The following is an 18,563-nucleotide window of genomic DNA, read 5'->3' on the forward strand; positions in this document are numbered from 1 at the left end:
GCTCCTTCAGGAGTCAGTGCTACATATTGTTTTCTGAATATTATATATTTTTTTAGGTAATCATAAAGTGTAAAATAAAAAGATCCTGATCATCTCCTCAGATTAGTACGGTGTTACTATGGTTACAGTATGCAAAAAAAAAAAAAAAAAAAAAAAAAAACCCACACACCACTTTACCAGAGGCCGACTTTACTGGGTCGGAACTTTACCTCCCCCGCCATTGCAGGAGTGACCTAATAAGAGGCTCAGTTGGCCGAGTTCTGAACTCATTATATTTCTGCTGTACGACTTATTGTATTAACAGCTTCTGTTTCACTGTATACCTGATAAACTAGATATACATAAAATCCCAGTTAAACTTTTTTTTTTTTTTTTCAATAAGAGTCAATTTTTTAGAATTTTCTTTTGGTTATGTTCTGTCCCCAGTCAGTGTCCCCCCCCCCTCCCCCTCTCTTTGTCCCCCCTCTCTCCTTGTCCCCCCTTCCCTCTCTCTGTCCCCCCTCCCATCCCTTTCTCTGTCCTTTTCCCCTCTCTTCCCCCACCTCTCTCTCTGTCCCTCTCTTCCTCCCCCACCTCTCTCTCTGTCCCTCTCTTCCTCCCCCACCCCTCTCTGTCCCTCCCCCCCTTACCCCCACCCCTCGCTCTCTGTCCCTCTCCCCTCTCTTACCCCCACCCCTCTCTCTGTCACTCTCCCCCCACCCCTCTCTGTCCCTCTCCCCGCTCTTCCCCCCCACCCCTCTTTCTGTCCCTCTCTTCCCCCCACCCCTCCTCTCTGTCCCTCTCTTCCTCCCCCACCCCTCTCTGTCCCTCCCCCCTTACCCCCACCCCTCTCTCTCTCCCTCTCTTACCCCCAACCCTCTCTCTCTGTCCCTCTCCCCTCTTACCCCCACCCCTCTCTCTCTGTGTCCCTCTCCCCGTCCCTTCTCTTACCCCCAACCCTCTCCGTCACACACCCCTCTAGGCCCCCACCCTTGTCTCTGTCCCTCTCTTCCCCTCCACCCCTCTCCGTCACACACCCCTCTGTCCCTCCCCCCTCCATCTCTCTGTCCCCCCCCCCCACTGTAGAATGAAGCCCCCACCCCTGCAGAATATATGCAATGGTTGTAGCTGGTGTATCCTCCATCGGATATCGGGGCCACACTTATAAACAGTCAGAACACTCCGTATGATTCAAGTGATTTTATTACTGAAATGATACATCTCAGCCCCGCCTCTCGGGGTAATAATAACATTATAAAAATCTCTCTGGAGACCCACGGATATAATAACACTGAGTGCAGACGCAGAAAAAGGCAGCAAGTGTGAGAGCAGGACCCTGTGTGTGCGAAGACTTCCTCCTCCGATCCATGGTCCGACGGTAGGGGGCGCCACTTCCTCCTCCGATGCATGGTACGACGGTAGGGGGCGCCACTTCCTCCTCCGATCCATGGTACGACGGTAGGGGGTGCCACTTCCTCCTCCTATCCATGGTACGACGGTAGGGGGCGCCACTTCCTCCTCCTATCCATGGTACGACGGTAGGGGGCGGCTGATAGTGCTGTTTGTTGTCATAGCCAAGAGCTCCCACCTGAAGGAAAGAACAGTGAGAAGGAGGACATCATGCACCCAGTGTTAACCCTGACTCCTCCCACTTCTAATGACCCCACCCACAAACCTCTCCTACTTCTGTCTACTGACCTCTCCCACCTACAGCTCCCTCCTACTGATCTAACCCACCAACAGGCCCATCCTAATTCATCCCACTGGCTCCACCCATAGTTCCAGCTGTTGGCCCCACCCATTTCTAGATTACTCCTAGATCCAACTAATCCCACTTTAATCCTGCCTACTGGCCACCCCCACCACATCAAATTCTATATACTGACCACACCCATCTCCAGATCCCTTCTAGTTATGGTTACTGACCACATCCACACTCCTACCAACCAGCTTGTTGTGGACATTTTTATTAATGTATGTTGTCAGGCGCCCACCAGTGTCAGTTTTGTTGCAATACACTCATGTAAGGGAATTCGCACATACAGACGTTGCTGGAAGACCACTGGCTGGGGAAACCTTCCCATGGACACGGCGGATCTGTTTGCTCTTTTAAGGTTATTTATACCTCACCAAGGGACTGGCCACTCCATGGCGACCGCATCTAAACTCTTAAGTAAGCAGATCTGTGTACGTGGGAACTATAGTATAACCATACAAAATTATGGCCCACTGAGCCATGATGGAGTACGGCTCCCGTCATTGGTAGCAGTGGGAATGTGCGCACAATCGTGTTCGGAGCCATGTGCTCGCCGCACCACCGCTTGCACACACCACTACTGCATTTCTATTTGAATATATACGTGTGTGTGATTGGTTCTTTTGAATGAATACAAGTGTCTGATTGGCCGATTCTAAAGTCAGCAGCCTCTTATCTTTTTTATAGAATAAAAAAAAAATGGTGTTGCGCTCCTAAATACTCAATCTATATCTTAAAAAGGTGTCAAAGATATAATAGTGTAAATGGTGTAAAAAACAAAGTGCAAACGTGCTTAATAAATCTAAAATAATGATCTCAAGAAAAAAAATAGAACAAAGTGCATCTGTGCATAGCATATCAAAATATTAGAATAAGACTTGAAGGTAATATACAAGTAATTCAAATATCAGCGGCAATAGTGCTGTGATAAAACATAGAATATAAAGTGGTAAAGTGCATACAGCAAAAAAAATATAAAAAAAAAAAAAAAAAAAAAAAAAAAAAACCGATTGGGTTTAATCAGAGTGACCCATAGATAGTCCAATCGTGAGTAATATGGTGAAATATCACAACCAAGTAAGATAGTGCAGTTGTGTGTTCACAGTGCCAAACCAACTCTCGTGGTTCAGGCGATTTTCACGTGTTAGTGCCGCCACACCAGGTAATTACCTCACTGCTGTAAGGTATACAGCGAGATAGCCTTTAACCACTTGCTTACTGGCCACTTAAACCCCCCTCCTGCCCAGACCAATTTTCAGCTTTCAGCGCTGATGCACTTTGAATGACATTTACGCGGTCATACAACACTGTACCCAAATGGAATTTTTATCATTTTTTTCCCCCACAAATAGAGAAAAAATAGAATAAATAGAATAGAATAGAATAAAAAAAAAATATCATGTTTAATAGTTTGTTATAAAATTTTGCAAGCATGTCATTATTTCTCCTTCATTGAAGTGCACTGATGAGGCGGCACTGGTGGGCACTGATGGGCGGCACAGATAAGGCGGCACGGATGGGCACAGATAAGGCGGCACGGATGGGCACAGATAAGGCGGCACTGAGGTGCAGCAATGTTGTTGAGGCAGATTGTGGGCACTGATAGGTGGCACTGTGGGTACTGATGTATGGCACTGCTGGGTGGCACTTTATTAATGCTCTGGGGGTTACTGGCAGGGGGCAGGTGGGTGCTGATACACTGGCTGTGATTGGGACTGATGTCCCGATCACGGCCGCGGGTGATCGGCTTTTTTTTCCTCTCCTCGCGCTGTCAGCTGGAGGAGGAAAAATAGCCGATTACCGGCTCTGTTTTGTCACATGATCAGCGGTCATTGGCTGACAGCTGATCACGTGATAAGGGGTCGGGATCGACCCCTTGCTCGGATCGGTGATCAGGCGAGTCTCATTGACTCGCCAATCACAGAGCGCGCCCCTCAGGGGGCACGCTGGCCGCTCGTGCACGGGACGATGTCAATAGACGTAGTCCCGGCAAAGGAGGTCCGCGCTGCAGCCGTCATTCGGCTATAGCGCGGGTCTCAAGAGGTTAATAAGGAATACTTGAATTCGGGAGATAGATGGGGAGGGGGACTTCACACTTCTCTAGCGTCACCGTCATCCATCAAATTCCTCCCTGGATACTATCAGCATCTACACAAGGAAGAGAGTCCACCATAGTGTAGTAGATTAAAATAATATCGATTTTATTAAACAAATAGCAAACTACTCCCAGAGGTAGAGAAGGACACCTTCTTATAGATATAGATTGGAGTATTTAGTAGCTGCCGAGTTTTATTTAGAAGAAAACACCATTTTTTATTCTATTCATATCTAAATGAGAGAAACTCCTCCTATTGGAATAGAACTGCGCCTTTCACTTCCTATATATGGCGCAGGAGCCCCCCGTATATACTATATATACAGCCTCTTATTATCCATGTGTTTAGTAGAAATAAAAGTCACTTGGCCATTTTGCTCAGGATATACTGAGGCCAAGCTGATGGAGAGACAGAAGGGGGCGCTTTCCCCGAATTAGAGAAGAGATTTCTGTGCTTTTAAGAGCAAAGAAATTACATTTTCCCTGACACAGCTCCACCCACCTCTTTAACCCCGCCTACATTTCCATAGCATCTACGTTCTGTTCGTCTCCACCCACATCTACTTCCTAAACCCTCCTAGTTTCACCAAGTGAACCCGCCCACATCCACCTCCAAACCCCACCCACTGCCACCTCCAAACCCCACCCACCTCCAAACCCCTTTGTGATTCAGCAGCTACCCTCGCCCATCTTCAAACTCCTCCCACCTGATGTCATGAGGCAGACATGATTGGTCCAGATTGTGATGTAACACGGCCAGCTTACAGAGCGTCTTCAGACTGGGATCTGCAAGAGAGAAATAGTCACCAGACCCCCCCCCATAGAGATCACAAGAGGGCCCCCCCCCCGATCCTTCCATAGAGATCACAAGAGGCCCCCCCCCCCCCCGATTCTTCCATAGAGATCACAAGTGCCCCCCCCGATCCTTCCATAGAGATCACAAGAGCCCCCCCCCCCCGATTCTTCCATAGAGATCACAAGAGCCCCCCCCCCCCCCCGATTCTTCCATAGAGATCACAAGAGCCCCCCCCCTCCCCGATCCTTCCATAGAGATCACAAGAGCCCCCCCCCCTCCCCGATCCTTCCATAGAGATCACAAGAGCCCCCCCCCCCCGATCCTTCCATAGAGATCACAAGAGCCCCCCCCCCCCCCCCCCCCCGATCCTTCCATAGAGATCCACAAGAGACCCCCCCCCCCAATCCTTCCATAGAGATCACAAGAGACCCCCCCCCCCAATCCTTCCATAGAGATCACAAGAGACCCCCCCCCCCCAATCCTTCCATAGAGATCACAAGAGACCCCCCCCCCCCCATCCTTCCATAGAGATCACAAGAGACCCCCCCCCCCCCATCCTTCCATAGAGATCACAAGAGACCCCCCCCCCCAATCCTTCCATAGAGATCACAGACCCCCCCCTCCCCCATCCTTCCATAGAGATCACAGACCCCCCCCCCCTCCCCCATCCTTCCATAGAGATCACAGACCCCCCCCCCCCCCACACCATACATAGGGATCAGCAGAAGGACAGACCGGGGGAGGGTCTCTGTCTACTTACTGAAGTCCAGGATGTATAGATCGGAATGATCCGTCAGGTTGAACTCATCATGAGGATCCTGATCCTGGGAGGGGCTGAAGAAATGACAGAATCATCATCTGTGCTCCTGCCAATCACATCTCTTGCTGTTACCACAACAACCTGGCCAATCCCTCCTCACCAACTGTCACACCCATAATTCATCCTCCTCCCCCCGTCCCACCCATCATCCACGCTCCTCCTTCCCGCCCCCCCCCAGTCCCACCCATCATCCACGCTCCCCTCCCCCCTCCCCCCGTCCCACCCATCATCCACGCTCCTCCTTCCCGCCCCCCCCCAGTCCCACCCATCATCCACGCTCCCCCTCCCCCCCCCCCAGTCCCACCCATCATCCACGCTCCCCTCCCCCCCCCAGTCCCACCCATCATCCACGCTCCCCTCCCCCCCCCAGTCCCACCCATCATCCACGCTCCCCCCCCAGTCCCACCCATCATCCACGCTCCCCCCCAGTCCCACCCATCATCCACGCTCCCCCCCCCAGTCCCACCCATCATCCACGCTCCCCTCCCCCCCCCCCCCAGTCCCACCCATCATCCACTCCTCCTCCCCCCGTCCCACCCATCATCCACACTCCTGCCCCACACCCCTGATCTGCATTTGCTCCCTCCTTAGTGTAGCAAATGGTGATATAGATCTCTGAATCTTCTTACCTGGTGCCTCCAAAAAGCAGGATTTTGTCACCCACAATGCAACAGCACTGCCTGCGCCGAGCGCACGGACCTTTTCCCTGGACATCCACTCGCTGCCAGCGACCTGAATCTGCAACACAAAGACGTGCTCAGAACCTGCCCCTCCCACAACCCGTGACCGCCCCTCCCAACGTCCCACCCACAACCCGTGACCGCCCCTCCCAAAACCCTAAGATGACTGTAGGAGATTTAAAAATTAACAAAAAAATGATGAATACACACAATATATAATTTTTTTTTAGAAGAAGAAGAAGAAGAAGAAGAAGAAAAGAAGAAGAAGAAGAAGAAGAAGAAGAAGAAGAAGAAGAAGAAGAAGAAGAAGAAGAAGAAGAAGAAGAAGAAGAAGAAGAAGAAGAAGAAGAAGAAGAAGAAGAAGAAGAAGAAGAAGAAGAAGAAGAAGAAGAAGAAGAAGAAGAAGAAGAAGAAGAAGAAGAAGAAGAAGAAGAAGAAGAAGAAGAAGAAGAAGAAGAAGAAGAAGAAGAAGAAGAAGAAGAAGAAGAAGAAGAAGAAGAAGAAGACGACATGATGCTAGGGATGGGTCGAAGAAGAAGAAGAAGAAGAAGACGACGACATGATGCTAGGGATGGGTCGAAGAAGAAGAAGAAGAAGACGACGACATGATGCTAGGGATGGGTCGAAGAAGAAGAAGAAGAAGACGACGACATGATGCTAGGGATGGGTCGAAGAAGAAGAAGAAGAAGACGACGACATGATGCTAGGGATGGGTCGAAGAAGAAGAAGAAGAAGAAGACGACGACGACATGATGCTAGGGATGGGTCGAAGAAGAAGAAGAAGAAGAAGACGACGACGACATGATGCTAGGGATGGGTCGAAGAAGAAGAAGAAGAAGAAGACGACGACGACATGATGCTAGGGATGGGTCGAAGAAGAAGAAGAAGAAGAAGACGACGACGACATGATGCTAGGGATGGGTCGAAGAAGAAGAAGAAGAAGAAGACGACGACGACATGATGCTAGGGATGGGTCGAAGAAGAAGAAGAAGAAGAAGACGACGACGACATGATGCTAGGGATGGGTCGAAGAGAAGAAGAAGAAGAAGAAGACGACGACGACGACATGATGCTAGGGATGGGTCGAAGAAGAAGAAGAAGAAGAAGACGACAACGACATGATGCTAGGGATGGGTCGAAGAAGAAGAAGAAGAAGAAGACGACGACGACATGATGCTAGGGATGGGTCGAAGAAGAAGAAGAAGAAGAAGACGACGACATGATGCTAGGGATGGGTCGAAGAAGAAGAAGAAGAAGACGACGACGACATGATGCTAGGGATGGGTCGAAGAAGAAGAAGAAGAAGACGACGACATGATGCTAGGGATGGGTCCAAGAAGAAGACGAAGAAGAAGACGAAGACGACATGATGCTAGGGATGGGTCCCGGAAGGGCGATATCTCCCTGCTATTTGGGCTGTGGTCCCTTTAAGGGGGACAATCTGAATGCAGTTGTCACCTATTACAGGGTGTGGGGAGGGGGGGTGCCCAGGTGCGGGTTTGGAAAGGGGTAAGTAGACTTGGATTGCCCCGGATTATCTGGAAGGCTCCGATTCCAGAAATGCCCCCTCGCCCCGCCCCGCCCTCCAGTCACATCTCACATATACAGTGGTGAGGATCTCACACTTACCTGGGGAGTATTTCCACAGATCCTGGAAGTGACGGTTCAGTCTGGCGTTATATCCGCCGAACACATACAGCTCGCCCTGATAGGAGACTGAAATAAAGACAACCCGAGGGTACAACCCAGAGGGAATACAGAGAAGGTCCGCCTACATCACCCGCAACTGCCCACCCGCCATCAACATCACCTGCAACTGCCTACTCACCATCACCCACCATCATCTGCCCCCCTACATCACCCGCCATCAACATCTGCCCACCTACATCTCCCGCAACTGCCCACCCGCCATCAACATCTGCCCGCCTACATCACCCGCCATCAACATCTGCAGCAACTGCCCACCCACCATCAACATCTGCCCACCTACATCACCTGCAACTGCCTACCCACCATCACCCGCCATCATCTGTCCCCCCTACATCACCCGCCATCAACATCTGCCCACCTACATCACCCGCAACTGCCCACCCGCCATCAACATCTGCAGCAACTGCCCACCCGCCATCAACATCTGCCCACCCGCCATCAACATCTGCCCGCCTACATCACCTGCAACTGCCCGCCATCAACATCTGCCCACCTACATCACCCGCAACTGCCCACCCACCATCAACATCTGCCCGCCTACATCACCCGCAACTGCCCACCCGCCATCAACATCTGCAGCAACTGCCCACCCGTCATCAACATCTGCCCACCCGCCATCAACATCTGCCCGCCTACATCACCTGCAACTGCCTACCCACCATCACCCGCCATCAACATCTGCCCACCTACATCACCCGCAACTGCCCACCCGCCATCAACATCTGCAGCAACTGCCCACCCGCCATCAACATCTGCAGCAACTGCCCACCCGCCATCAACATCTGCAGCAACTGCCCACCCGCCATCAACATCTGCCCACCCGCCATCAACATCTGCCCGCCTACATCACCTGCCCGCCATCAACATCTGCCCACCTACATCACCCGCAACTGCCCACCCACCATCAACATCTGGCGCCTACATCACCTGCAACTGCCCGCCATCAACATCTGCCCACCTACATCACCCGCAACTGCCCACCCACCATCAACATCTGCCCGCCTACATCACCCGCAACTGCCCGCCATCAACATCTGCCCGCCTACATCACCCGCAACTGCCCACCCGCCATCAACATCTGCAGCAACTGCCCACCCGCCATCAACATCTGCCCACCCGCCATCAACATCTGCCCGCCTACATCACCTGCAACTGCCCGCCATCAACATCTGCCCACCTACATCACCCGCAACTGCCCACCCACCATCAACATCTGCCCGCCTACATCACCCGCAACTGCCCACCCGCCATCAACATCTGCAGCAACTGCCCACCCGCCATCAACATCTGCCCACCCGCCATCAACATCTGCCCGCCATCAACATCTGCCCACCTACATCACCCGCAACTGCCCACCCACCATCAACATCTGCCCGCCTACATCACCCGCAACTGCCCACCCGCCATCAACATCTGCAGCAACTGCCCACCCGCCATCAACATCTGCCCACCCGCCATCAACATCTGCCCGCCTACATCACCTGCAACTGCCTACCCACCATCATCTGCCCCCCCTACATCACCCGCCATCAACATCTGCCCACCTACATCACCCGCAACTGCCCACCCGCCATCAACATCTGCAGCAACTGCCCACCCGCCATCAACATCTGCCCACCCGCCATCAACATCTGCCCGCCTACATCACCTGCCCGCCATCAACATCTGCCCACCTACATCACCCGCAACTGCCCACCCACCATCAACATCTGGCGCCTACATCACCTGCAACTGCCCGCCATCAACATCTGCCCACCTACATCACCCGCAACTGCCCACCCGCCATCAACATCTGCAGCAACTGCCCACCCGCCATCAACATCACCTGCAACTGCCTACCCACCATCACCTGCCCCCCTACATCACCCGCCATCAACATCTGCCCGCCTACATCACCCGCCATCAACATCTGCAGCAACTGCCCACCCACCATCAACATCTGCCCACCTACATCACCTTCAACTGCCTACCCACCATCACCCGCCATCATCTGCCCCCCCTACATCACCCGCCATCAACATCTGCCCACCTACATTACCCGCAACTGCCCACCCGCCATCAACATCTGCAGCAACTGCCCACCCGCCATCAACATCTGCCCACCCGCCATCAACATCTGCCCGCCTACATCACCTGCAACTGCCCGCCATCAACATCTGCCCACCTACATCACCCGCAACTGCCCACCCACCATCAACATCTGCCCGCCTACATCACCCGCAACTGCCCACCCGCCATCAACATCTGCAGCAACTGCCCACCCGCCATCAACATCTGCCCGCCTACATCACCTGCAACTGCCCGCCATCAACATCTGCCCACCTACATCACCCGCAACTGCCCACCCACCATCAACATCTGCCCACCTACATCACCCGCAACTGCCCACCCACCATTAACATCTGCCCGCCTACATTACCCGCAACTGCCCACCCGCCATCAACATCTGCCGCCTACATCACCCGCAACTGCCCGCCATCAACATCTGCCCGCCATCAACATCTGCCCACCTACATCACCCGCAACTGCCCACCCGCCATCAACATCTGCCGCCTACATCACCCGCCATCAACATCTGCCCACCTACATCACCTGCAACTGCCTACCCACCATCACCCGCAACTGCCCGCCATCATCTGCCCGCCTACATCACCCGCCACTGCCCACCCGCCATGAACATCTGCCGCCTACATCACCCGCAACTGCCCGCCATCAACATCTGCCCGCCTACATCACCCGCCATCAACATCTGCAACTGCCCACCCGCCATCAACATCTGCCGCCTACATCACCCGCAACTGCCCGCCATCAACATCACCCGCAACCAACATCTGCCGCCTACATCACCCGCCATCAACATCTGCCAGCCTACATTAACCTTTATTTCCCTACACCTGCCCACCTACATCTCATACCCAGAACTACAATCCCCTCCTAGGAGGCACACTCACAGGCTGAATGGCTCCTCCTGCCTTCGGGGGGCGCTGTGGACTGAGCCGCCTCCAGCCAGCTCTCGATCATCATGTCGAACACTCGGATGCGGTTGCAGTAGATCTCATTATTGGAATGGAACGGTCCGGAGCGATCTGCACGGCCGCCAAATACGTACATCTTGTGACCAATCACAGTGGCCGAGTGGAAATCTCTCCAGCGAGCCGGGGCGCCCTACAGACAGGCCAACCAATCAGAACACCACATTTCTCTTCAACTCCGGTAAGAATGCTGGGTAGGCTCCGCCCCCTTATACTCACTTTGGCCTTCACCAACGCCCAACTCATGGATTTGGTGTCCAGTTTATGAATATCATTGGAGAAGCAGTCAGCCTGAGGGAGAGAAGATGGACAGCGATCACCACACAGAGATCATACCTACCTACAGCACCGTGCCCCCCCCCCCCCCCCAATACCTACCTACAGCACCGTGCCCCCCCCCCCCCCCCAATACCTGCCTACAGCACCGTGTCCCCACCATAGTCCCTCTAACCTACCTACAGCACCGCTGTAACTGCCACTGCCATGTCCCCCCCCCCATAGTGCCCATACCTACCTACAGTGCCGTGTCCCCCGCCATACCTACAGCACCATGTCCCCCCCCCCATACCTACAGCGCCACGTCCCCCACCATAGTGCCCACACCTACCTACAGTGCCGCGTCCCCACCATAATCCCTCATACCTACCTACAGCGTCGCGTCCCCACCATAGTCCCATACCTACCTACAGCGCCGCGTGCCCACCATAGTTCCATACCTACCTACAGCGCTGTGCCCTCCCACACCTACCTACAGCGCCGTGTCCCCACACCTACCTACAGCGCCGTGTCCCCACCATAGTCCCTCTAACCTACCTACAGCACCGTGTCCCCCCCATACCTACCTACAGAGCCGTGTCCCCCACCATAGTGCCCATACCTACCTACAGCGCCGTGTCCCCCACCCCACACCTACAGCACCGTGTCCCCCACACCTACCTACAGCGCCGCGTCCCCACCGTAATCCCCCACATCTACCTACAGCGCCGCGTCCCCACCGTAGTCCCCCACATCTACCTACAGCGCCGCGTCCCCACCGTAGTCCCCCACATCTACCTACAGCGCCGCGTCCCCACCGTAGTCCCCCACATCTACCTACAGCGCCGCGTCCCCACCGTAGTCCCCCACACCTACCTACAGCGCCGCGTCCCCACCGTAGTCCCCCACACCTACCTACAGCGCCGCGTCCCCACCGTAGTCCCCCACACCTACCTACAGCGCCGCGTCCCCACCATAGTCCCCCACACCTACCTACAGCGCCGCGTCCCCACCATAGTCCCCCATACCTACCTACAGCGCAGTGTCCCCCACACCTACCTACAGCGCAGTGTCCCCATCATAGTCCCTCATACCTACAGCAGTGTCCCCCCATAATCCCTCATACCTACAGCGCCGCATCCCCCCCATAGTCCCCCACACCTACCAACAGCGCCGCGTCCCCACCATAGTCCCCCATACCTACCTACAGCGCAGTGTCCCCACCATAGTCCCTCATACTTACAGCAGTGTCCCCACACCTACCTACAGCACCGTGTCCCCCCATAATCCCTCATACCTACAGCACCATGTCCCCACCATAGTCCCCCATACCTACAGCAACATGTCCCCACCATAGTCCCTCTAACCTACCTACAGCACCGTGTCCCATCCCCCCATACCTACAGCACCGTGTCCCCACCATAGTCCCTCATATCTACAGCACCATGTCCCCACCATAGTCCCTCATACCTACAGCACCATGTCCCCACACCTACCTACAGTGCCATGTCCCCATCATAGTGCCAACACCTAGCTACAGCACCGTGTCCCCCACCATAGTTCCCCCACACCTACCTACAGCGCTGCGTCCCCACCATAGTCCCTCATATTTACAGTACCGTGTCCCCACACCTACCTACAGCACCGTGTCCCCCCCCCCCCATAAACTCTCATACCTACAGCGCCGTGTCCCCACCATAGTCCCCCATACCTACAGCATACTGGAGCATCATGTCCTCTATACAGAATACCGGAGCACCTTGTCCCACCATAGTCCCCTATATAGGAGCATCTTGTGCCCAATGCTAATCTATAAGAAGAGGGGTTTATTTTCCCACCAGACGCTTCCTATACTAATTCCCCAGTATGGGGACCATGTGCCCCCCATACAAATCTACACAGGGACTGTGGTGCTCAGTACTGAATCCCCGTCTTCTCACCAGCTGCTCGTATCCTCCAAAGACATACATGGTTCTCTCCAGGACACAGGCGGAGTGCCCATCCCGAGCTCCGGGAATCTGGCCCGTCACACGTGGCGTTGTCCATTGCTCGGTGCCTGCAATCACAAGCCCGCTGGTTAGTAAGGAGGCAGCGGGGGATGGGAGACACACATGGAATAGGTGGTACCTGTGTGGAAAACGTAGAGGACATTACAAGCCCCCTCTGTGTCATTGCGGCCACCCCAGATGTAGATGATGTCATCGATGAGCACAGCAGTGTGGCCGTACCTCATGTAGGGAACCTTAGACTGACCTCCAATGACAGGAGGCAATTTTCTCCAACGTAGGGACACTGCAAGGAAAGGAGATATCAGAGGCTTGTCTGGTCACCGGAGGAGGAACCACGGCACACATACCGGTATTGAAGACGTGGACATCGATCTGCCTCAGAGTCTCATAGTCCTCTTCAGAACAGTAACCCCCAAAGGAAAACACTCGATGTCCCACTGCTACAGCCGCATGATTCACCCGCCGAGGACCCCCCTCCAAGTGCACCGTCCAGCGAGGCATCCCCCCACCGCATAACGAAGCAAGGTGAGGGGCCGAAGTGTCAGCACCCCACAGCCTGAAGAGAGACGGAAAAACCGGGACTGAGAACGTACTCCACCACCCAATGCCCACCACCCTTCTCCACCAACCCCCACCCGACCCACCAACCAACCTTCACCACCCACCAACCTTCACCACCCGACCCACCAACCCCCACACCAACCTTCTCCACCCGACCCACCAACCAACCTTCACCACCCACACCAACCTTCTCCACCACCCGACCCACCAACCTTCTTCTCCACCACCCAATCCACCAATCCCCACCAACTTTCTTCTCCACCACCCAAACCCACCAACCTTCTCCACCAACCCCCACCCGACCCACCAACCAACCCCCACACCAACCTTCACCACCCGACCCACCAACCAACCTTCACCACCCTTCACCACCCGACCCACCAATCCCCACACCAACCTTCTCCACCACCCGACCCACCAACCTTCTCCACCACCCGACCCACCAACCCTCACACCAACCAACCCCCACACCAACCTTCTCCACCACCCGACCCACCAACCCACCTTCACCACCCACCAACCTTCTCCACCACCCGACCCACCAATCCCCACACCAACCTTCTCCACCACCCGACCCACCAATCCCCACCAACTTTCTTCTCCACCACCCAAACCCACCAACCTTCTTCTCCACCACCCAAACCCACCAACCTTCTTCTCCACCACCCAATGCCCACCACCCTTCTCCACCAACCCCCACCAGACCCACCAAGCCCCACACCAACCTTCACCACCCGACCCACCAACCCCCACACCAACCTTCACCACCCGACCCACCAATCCCCACACCAACCTTCTCCACCACCCAACCCACCAATCCCCACACCAACCTTCTCCACCACCCGACCCACCAATCCCCACCAACTTTCTTCTCCACCACCCAAACCCACCAACCTTCTTCCCCACCACCCAAACCCACCACCCTTCACCACCCACAAACCTTCTTCTCCACCACCCAAACCCACCAACCTTCTCCACCAACCCCCACCCGACCCACCAACCAACCCCCACACCAACCTTCACCACCCGACCCACCAACCAACCTTCACCACCCTTCACCACCCGACCCACCAATCCCCACACCAACCTTCTCCACCACCCGACCCACCAATCCCCACACCAACCTTCTCCACCACCCGACCCACCAATCCCCACCAACTTTCTTCTCCACCACCCAAACCCACCAACCTTCTTCCCCACCACCCAAACCCACCACCCTTCACCACCCACAAACCTTCTTCTCCACCACCCAAACCCACCAACCTTCTCCACCAACCCCCACCCGACCCACCAACCAACCCCCACACCAACCTTCACCACCCGACCCACCAACCAACCTTCACCACCCTTCACCACCCGACCCACCAATCCCCACACCAACCTTCTCCACCACCCGACCCACCAACCTTCTCCACCACCCGACCCACCAACCCTCACACCAACCAACCCCCACACCAACCTTCTCCACCACCCGACCCACCAACCCACCTTCACCACCCACCAACCTTCTCCACCACCCGACCCACCAATCCCCACACCAACCTTCTCCACCACCCGACCCACCAATCCCCACCAACTTTCTTCTCCACCACCCAAACCCACCAACCTTCTTCTCCACCACCCAAACCCACCAACCTTCTTCTCCACCACCCAATGCCCACCACCCTTCTCCACCAACCCCCACCAGACCCACCAAGCCCCACACCAACCTTCACCACCCGACCCACCAACCCCCACACCAACCTTCACCACCCGACCCACCAATCCCCACACCAACCTTCTCCACCACCCAACCCACCAATCCCCACACCAACCTTCTCCACCACCCGACCCACCAATCCCCACCAACTTTCTTCTCCACCACCCAAACCCACCAACCTTCTTCCCCACCACCCAAACCCACCACCCTTCACCACCCACAAACCTTCTTCTCCACCACCCAAACCCACCAACCTTCTCCTCCACCACCCGACCCACCAATCCCCACACCAACCTTCTCCACCACCCGACCCACCAATCCCCACACCAACCTTCTCCACCACCCAAACCCACCAACCTTCTTCTCCACCACCCAAACCCACCAACCTTCTTCTCCACCACCCAATGCCCACCACCCTTCTCCACCAACCCCCACCCGACCCACCAAGCCCCACACCAACCTTCACCACCCGACCCACCAATCCCCATGCCAACCAACCCCCACACCAACCTTCTCCACCACCCGACCCACCAACCTTCTTCTCCACCACCCAAACCCACCAACCTTCTTCTCCACCACCCTTCACCACCCACAAACCTTCTTCTCCACCACCCTTTACCACCCACAAACCTTCTTCTCCACCACCCAAACCCACCAACCTTCTCCTCCACCACCCGACCCACCAACCCCCACACCAACCTTCTCCACCACCCGACCCACCAACCCCCACACCAACCTTCTCCACCACCCGACCCACCAACCCCCACACCAACCTTCTCCACCACCCGACCCACCAACCTTCTTCTCCACCACCCAAACCCACCAACCTTCTTCTCCACCACCCAAACCCACAAACCTTCTTCTCCACCACCCAAACCCACAAACCTTCTTCTCCACCACCCTTCACCACCCACAAACCTTCTTCTCCACCACCCTTCACCACCCACAAACCTTCTTCTCCACCACCCTTCACCACCCACCAACCTTCTCCTCCACCACCCGACCCACCAACCCCCACACCAACCTTCTCCACCACCCAACCCACCAATCCCCACACCAACCTTCTCCACCACCCGACCCACCAACCTTCTCCACCACCCGACCCACCAACCTTCTTCTCCACCACCCACCAACCTTCTTCTCCACCACCCGACCCACCAACCCCCACACCAACCTTCTCCACCACCCGACCCACCAACCCCCACACCAACCTTCTCCACCACCCGACCCACCAACCTTCTTCTCCACCACCCAAACCCACCAACCTTCTTCTCCACCACCCTTCACCACCCACAAACCTTCTTCTCCACCACCCTTCACCACCCACAAACCTTCTCCACCACCCAAACCCACCAACCTTCTTCTCCACCACCCTTCACCACCCACAAACCTTCTTCTCCACCACCCGACCCACCAACCCCCACACCAACCTTCTCCACCACCCGACCCACCAACCCTCACACCAACCAACCCCCACACCAACCTTCTCCACCACCCGACCCACCAACCCACCTTCACCACCCACCAACCTTCTCCACCACCCGACCCACCAATCCCCACACCAACCTTCTCCACCACCCGACCCACCAATCCCCACCAACTTTCTTCTCCACCACCCAAACCCACCAACCTTCTTCTCCACCACCCAAACCCACCAACCTTCTTCTCCACCACCCAATGCCCACCACCCTTCTCCACCAACCCCCACCAGACCCACCAAGCCCCACACCAACCTTCACCACCCGACCCACCAACCCCCACACCAACCTTCACCACCCGACCCACCAATCCCCACACCAACCTTCTCCACCACCCAACCCACCAATCCCCACACCAACCTTCTCCACCACCCGACCCACCAATCCCCACCAACTTTCTTCTCCACCACCCAAACCCACCAACCTTCTTCCCCACCACCCAAACCCACCACCCTTCACCACCCACAAACCTTCTTCTCCACCACCCAAACCCACCAACCTTCTCCTCCACCACCCGACCCACCAATCCCCACACCAACCTTCTCCACCACCCGACCCACCAATCCCCACACCAACCTTCTCCACCACCCAAACCCACCAACCTTCTTCTCCACCACCCAAACCCACCAACCTTCTTCTCCACCACCCAATGCCCACCACCCTTCTCCACCAACCCCCACCCGACCCACCAAGCCCCACACCAACCTTCACCACCCGACCCACCAATCCCCATGCCAACCAACCCCCACACCAACCTTCTCCACCACCCGACCCACCAACCTTCTTCTCCACCACCCAAACCCACCAACCTTCTTCTCCACCACCCTTCACCACCCACAAACCTTCTTCTCCACCACCCTTTACCACCCACAAACCTTCTTCTCCACCACCCAAACCCACCAACCTTCTTCTCCACCACCCTTCACCACCCACAAACCTTCTCCACCACCCGACCCACCAACCCCCACACCAACCTTCTCCACCACCCGACCCACCAACCTTCTTCTCCACCACCCAAACCCACCAACCTTCACCACCCACAAACCTTCTTCTCCACCACCCTTCACCACCCACAAACCTTCACCACCCACAAACCTTCTCCACCACCCAAACCCACCAACCTTCTTCTCCACCACCCACAAACCTTCTCCACCACCCAAACCCACCAACCTTCTTCTCCACCACCCTTCACCACCCACAAACCTTCTTCTCCACCACCCAAACCCACCAACCTTCTTCTCCACCACCCTTCACCACCCACAAACCTTCTTCTCCACCACCCAAACCCACCAACCTTCTTCTCCACCACCCACAAACCTTCTTCTCCACCACCCTTCACCACCCACCAACCTTCTCCTCCACCACCCGACCCACCAATCCCCACCAACCTTCTCCACCACCCACCAACCCCCCCCAACCTTCACCACCCGACCCATCAATCGCCACCAACCTTCACCACCCGAACCCACCAACCTTCTCCACCACCCGACCCATCAATCCAGGCGGGGGAGGAGAATAGCGAATACATGATAGCAAGTACAGATACATATAGGGGGGAGTTTGAGGACGGACTCACCTTCCCCTCCCGACTTCTCCTCTCTATTATATCCGCCAACCACCACCGGAAGTCTCATCTGACATCTCCAACCACCACCGGAACTTCCACTTCAAGTGCCAACCGGAACTTCCGCTT

At 55.4% G+C, this 18,563-nt stretch overlaps 1 protein-coding gene across 2 annotated transcripts; it reads right to left on the bottom strand.

Moving 5' to 3' along the window:
• Window positions 1–1,164: 1,164 nt before the first annotated feature.
• LOC143989369 (kelch domain-containing protein 3-like) lies at window positions 1,165–18,531 on the bottom strand. 2 transcript variants are annotated; one of them, XM_077489468.1, is made up of 11 exons: window positions 18,447–18,531; window positions 13,480–13,688; window positions 13,251–13,415; window positions 13,064–13,179; window positions 11,088–11,159; window positions 10,788–11,001; window positions 7,756–7,842; window positions 6,076–6,184; window positions 5,387–5,460; window positions 4,538–4,616; window positions 1,165–1,567 (listed from the first exon to the last, which is right to left on the bottom strand). In XM_077489468.1, exons 2-11 carry the CDS (start codon window positions 13,631–13,633, stop codon window positions 1,501–1,503), a joined length of 1,137 nt encoding a protein of 378 aa, XP_077345594.1. In that variant the 5' UTR covers window positions 13,634–13,688; window positions 18,447–18,531; the 3' UTR covers window positions 1,165–1,500. The 2 variants fall into 2 exon arrangements, with proteins under 2 accessions (XP_077345594.1, XP_077345595.1); XM_077489469.1 differs by having other exon boundaries at window positions 4,481–4,616.
• Between the last annotated feature and the right edge of the window lie 32 nt (window positions 18,532–18,563).

The sequence above is a fragment of the Lithobates pipiens genome, unplaced genomic scaffold (assembly GCF_037356315.1).
Source record: "Lithobates pipiens isolate NorthernLeopardFrog02 unplaced genomic scaffold, aLitPip1_a1.2 Scaffold_18, whole genome shotgun sequence".
NCBI classification, from domain to species: Eukaryota; Metazoa; Chordata; class Amphibia; order Anura; family Ranidae; genus Lithobates; species Lithobates pipiens.

Bases quoted from the DNA above. Each gene is read 5' to 3' on its own strand.
- LOC143989369 (XM_077489468.1), bottom strand. From the start codon at position 13,633: ATGCCTCGCTGGACGGTGCACTTGGAGGGGGGTCCTCGGCGGGTGAAT. The intron at 7,843-10,787 runs GTGAGTGTGCCT...TCTTTATTTCAG, and splicing joins CAGGAGGAGCCATTCAGCCT to TCTCCTATCAGGGCGAGCTG. The intron at 5,461-6,075 runs GTAAGAAGATTC...TCATTTCTTCAG, and splicing joins CTGCTTTTTGGAGGCACCAG to CCCCTCCCAGGATCAGGATC.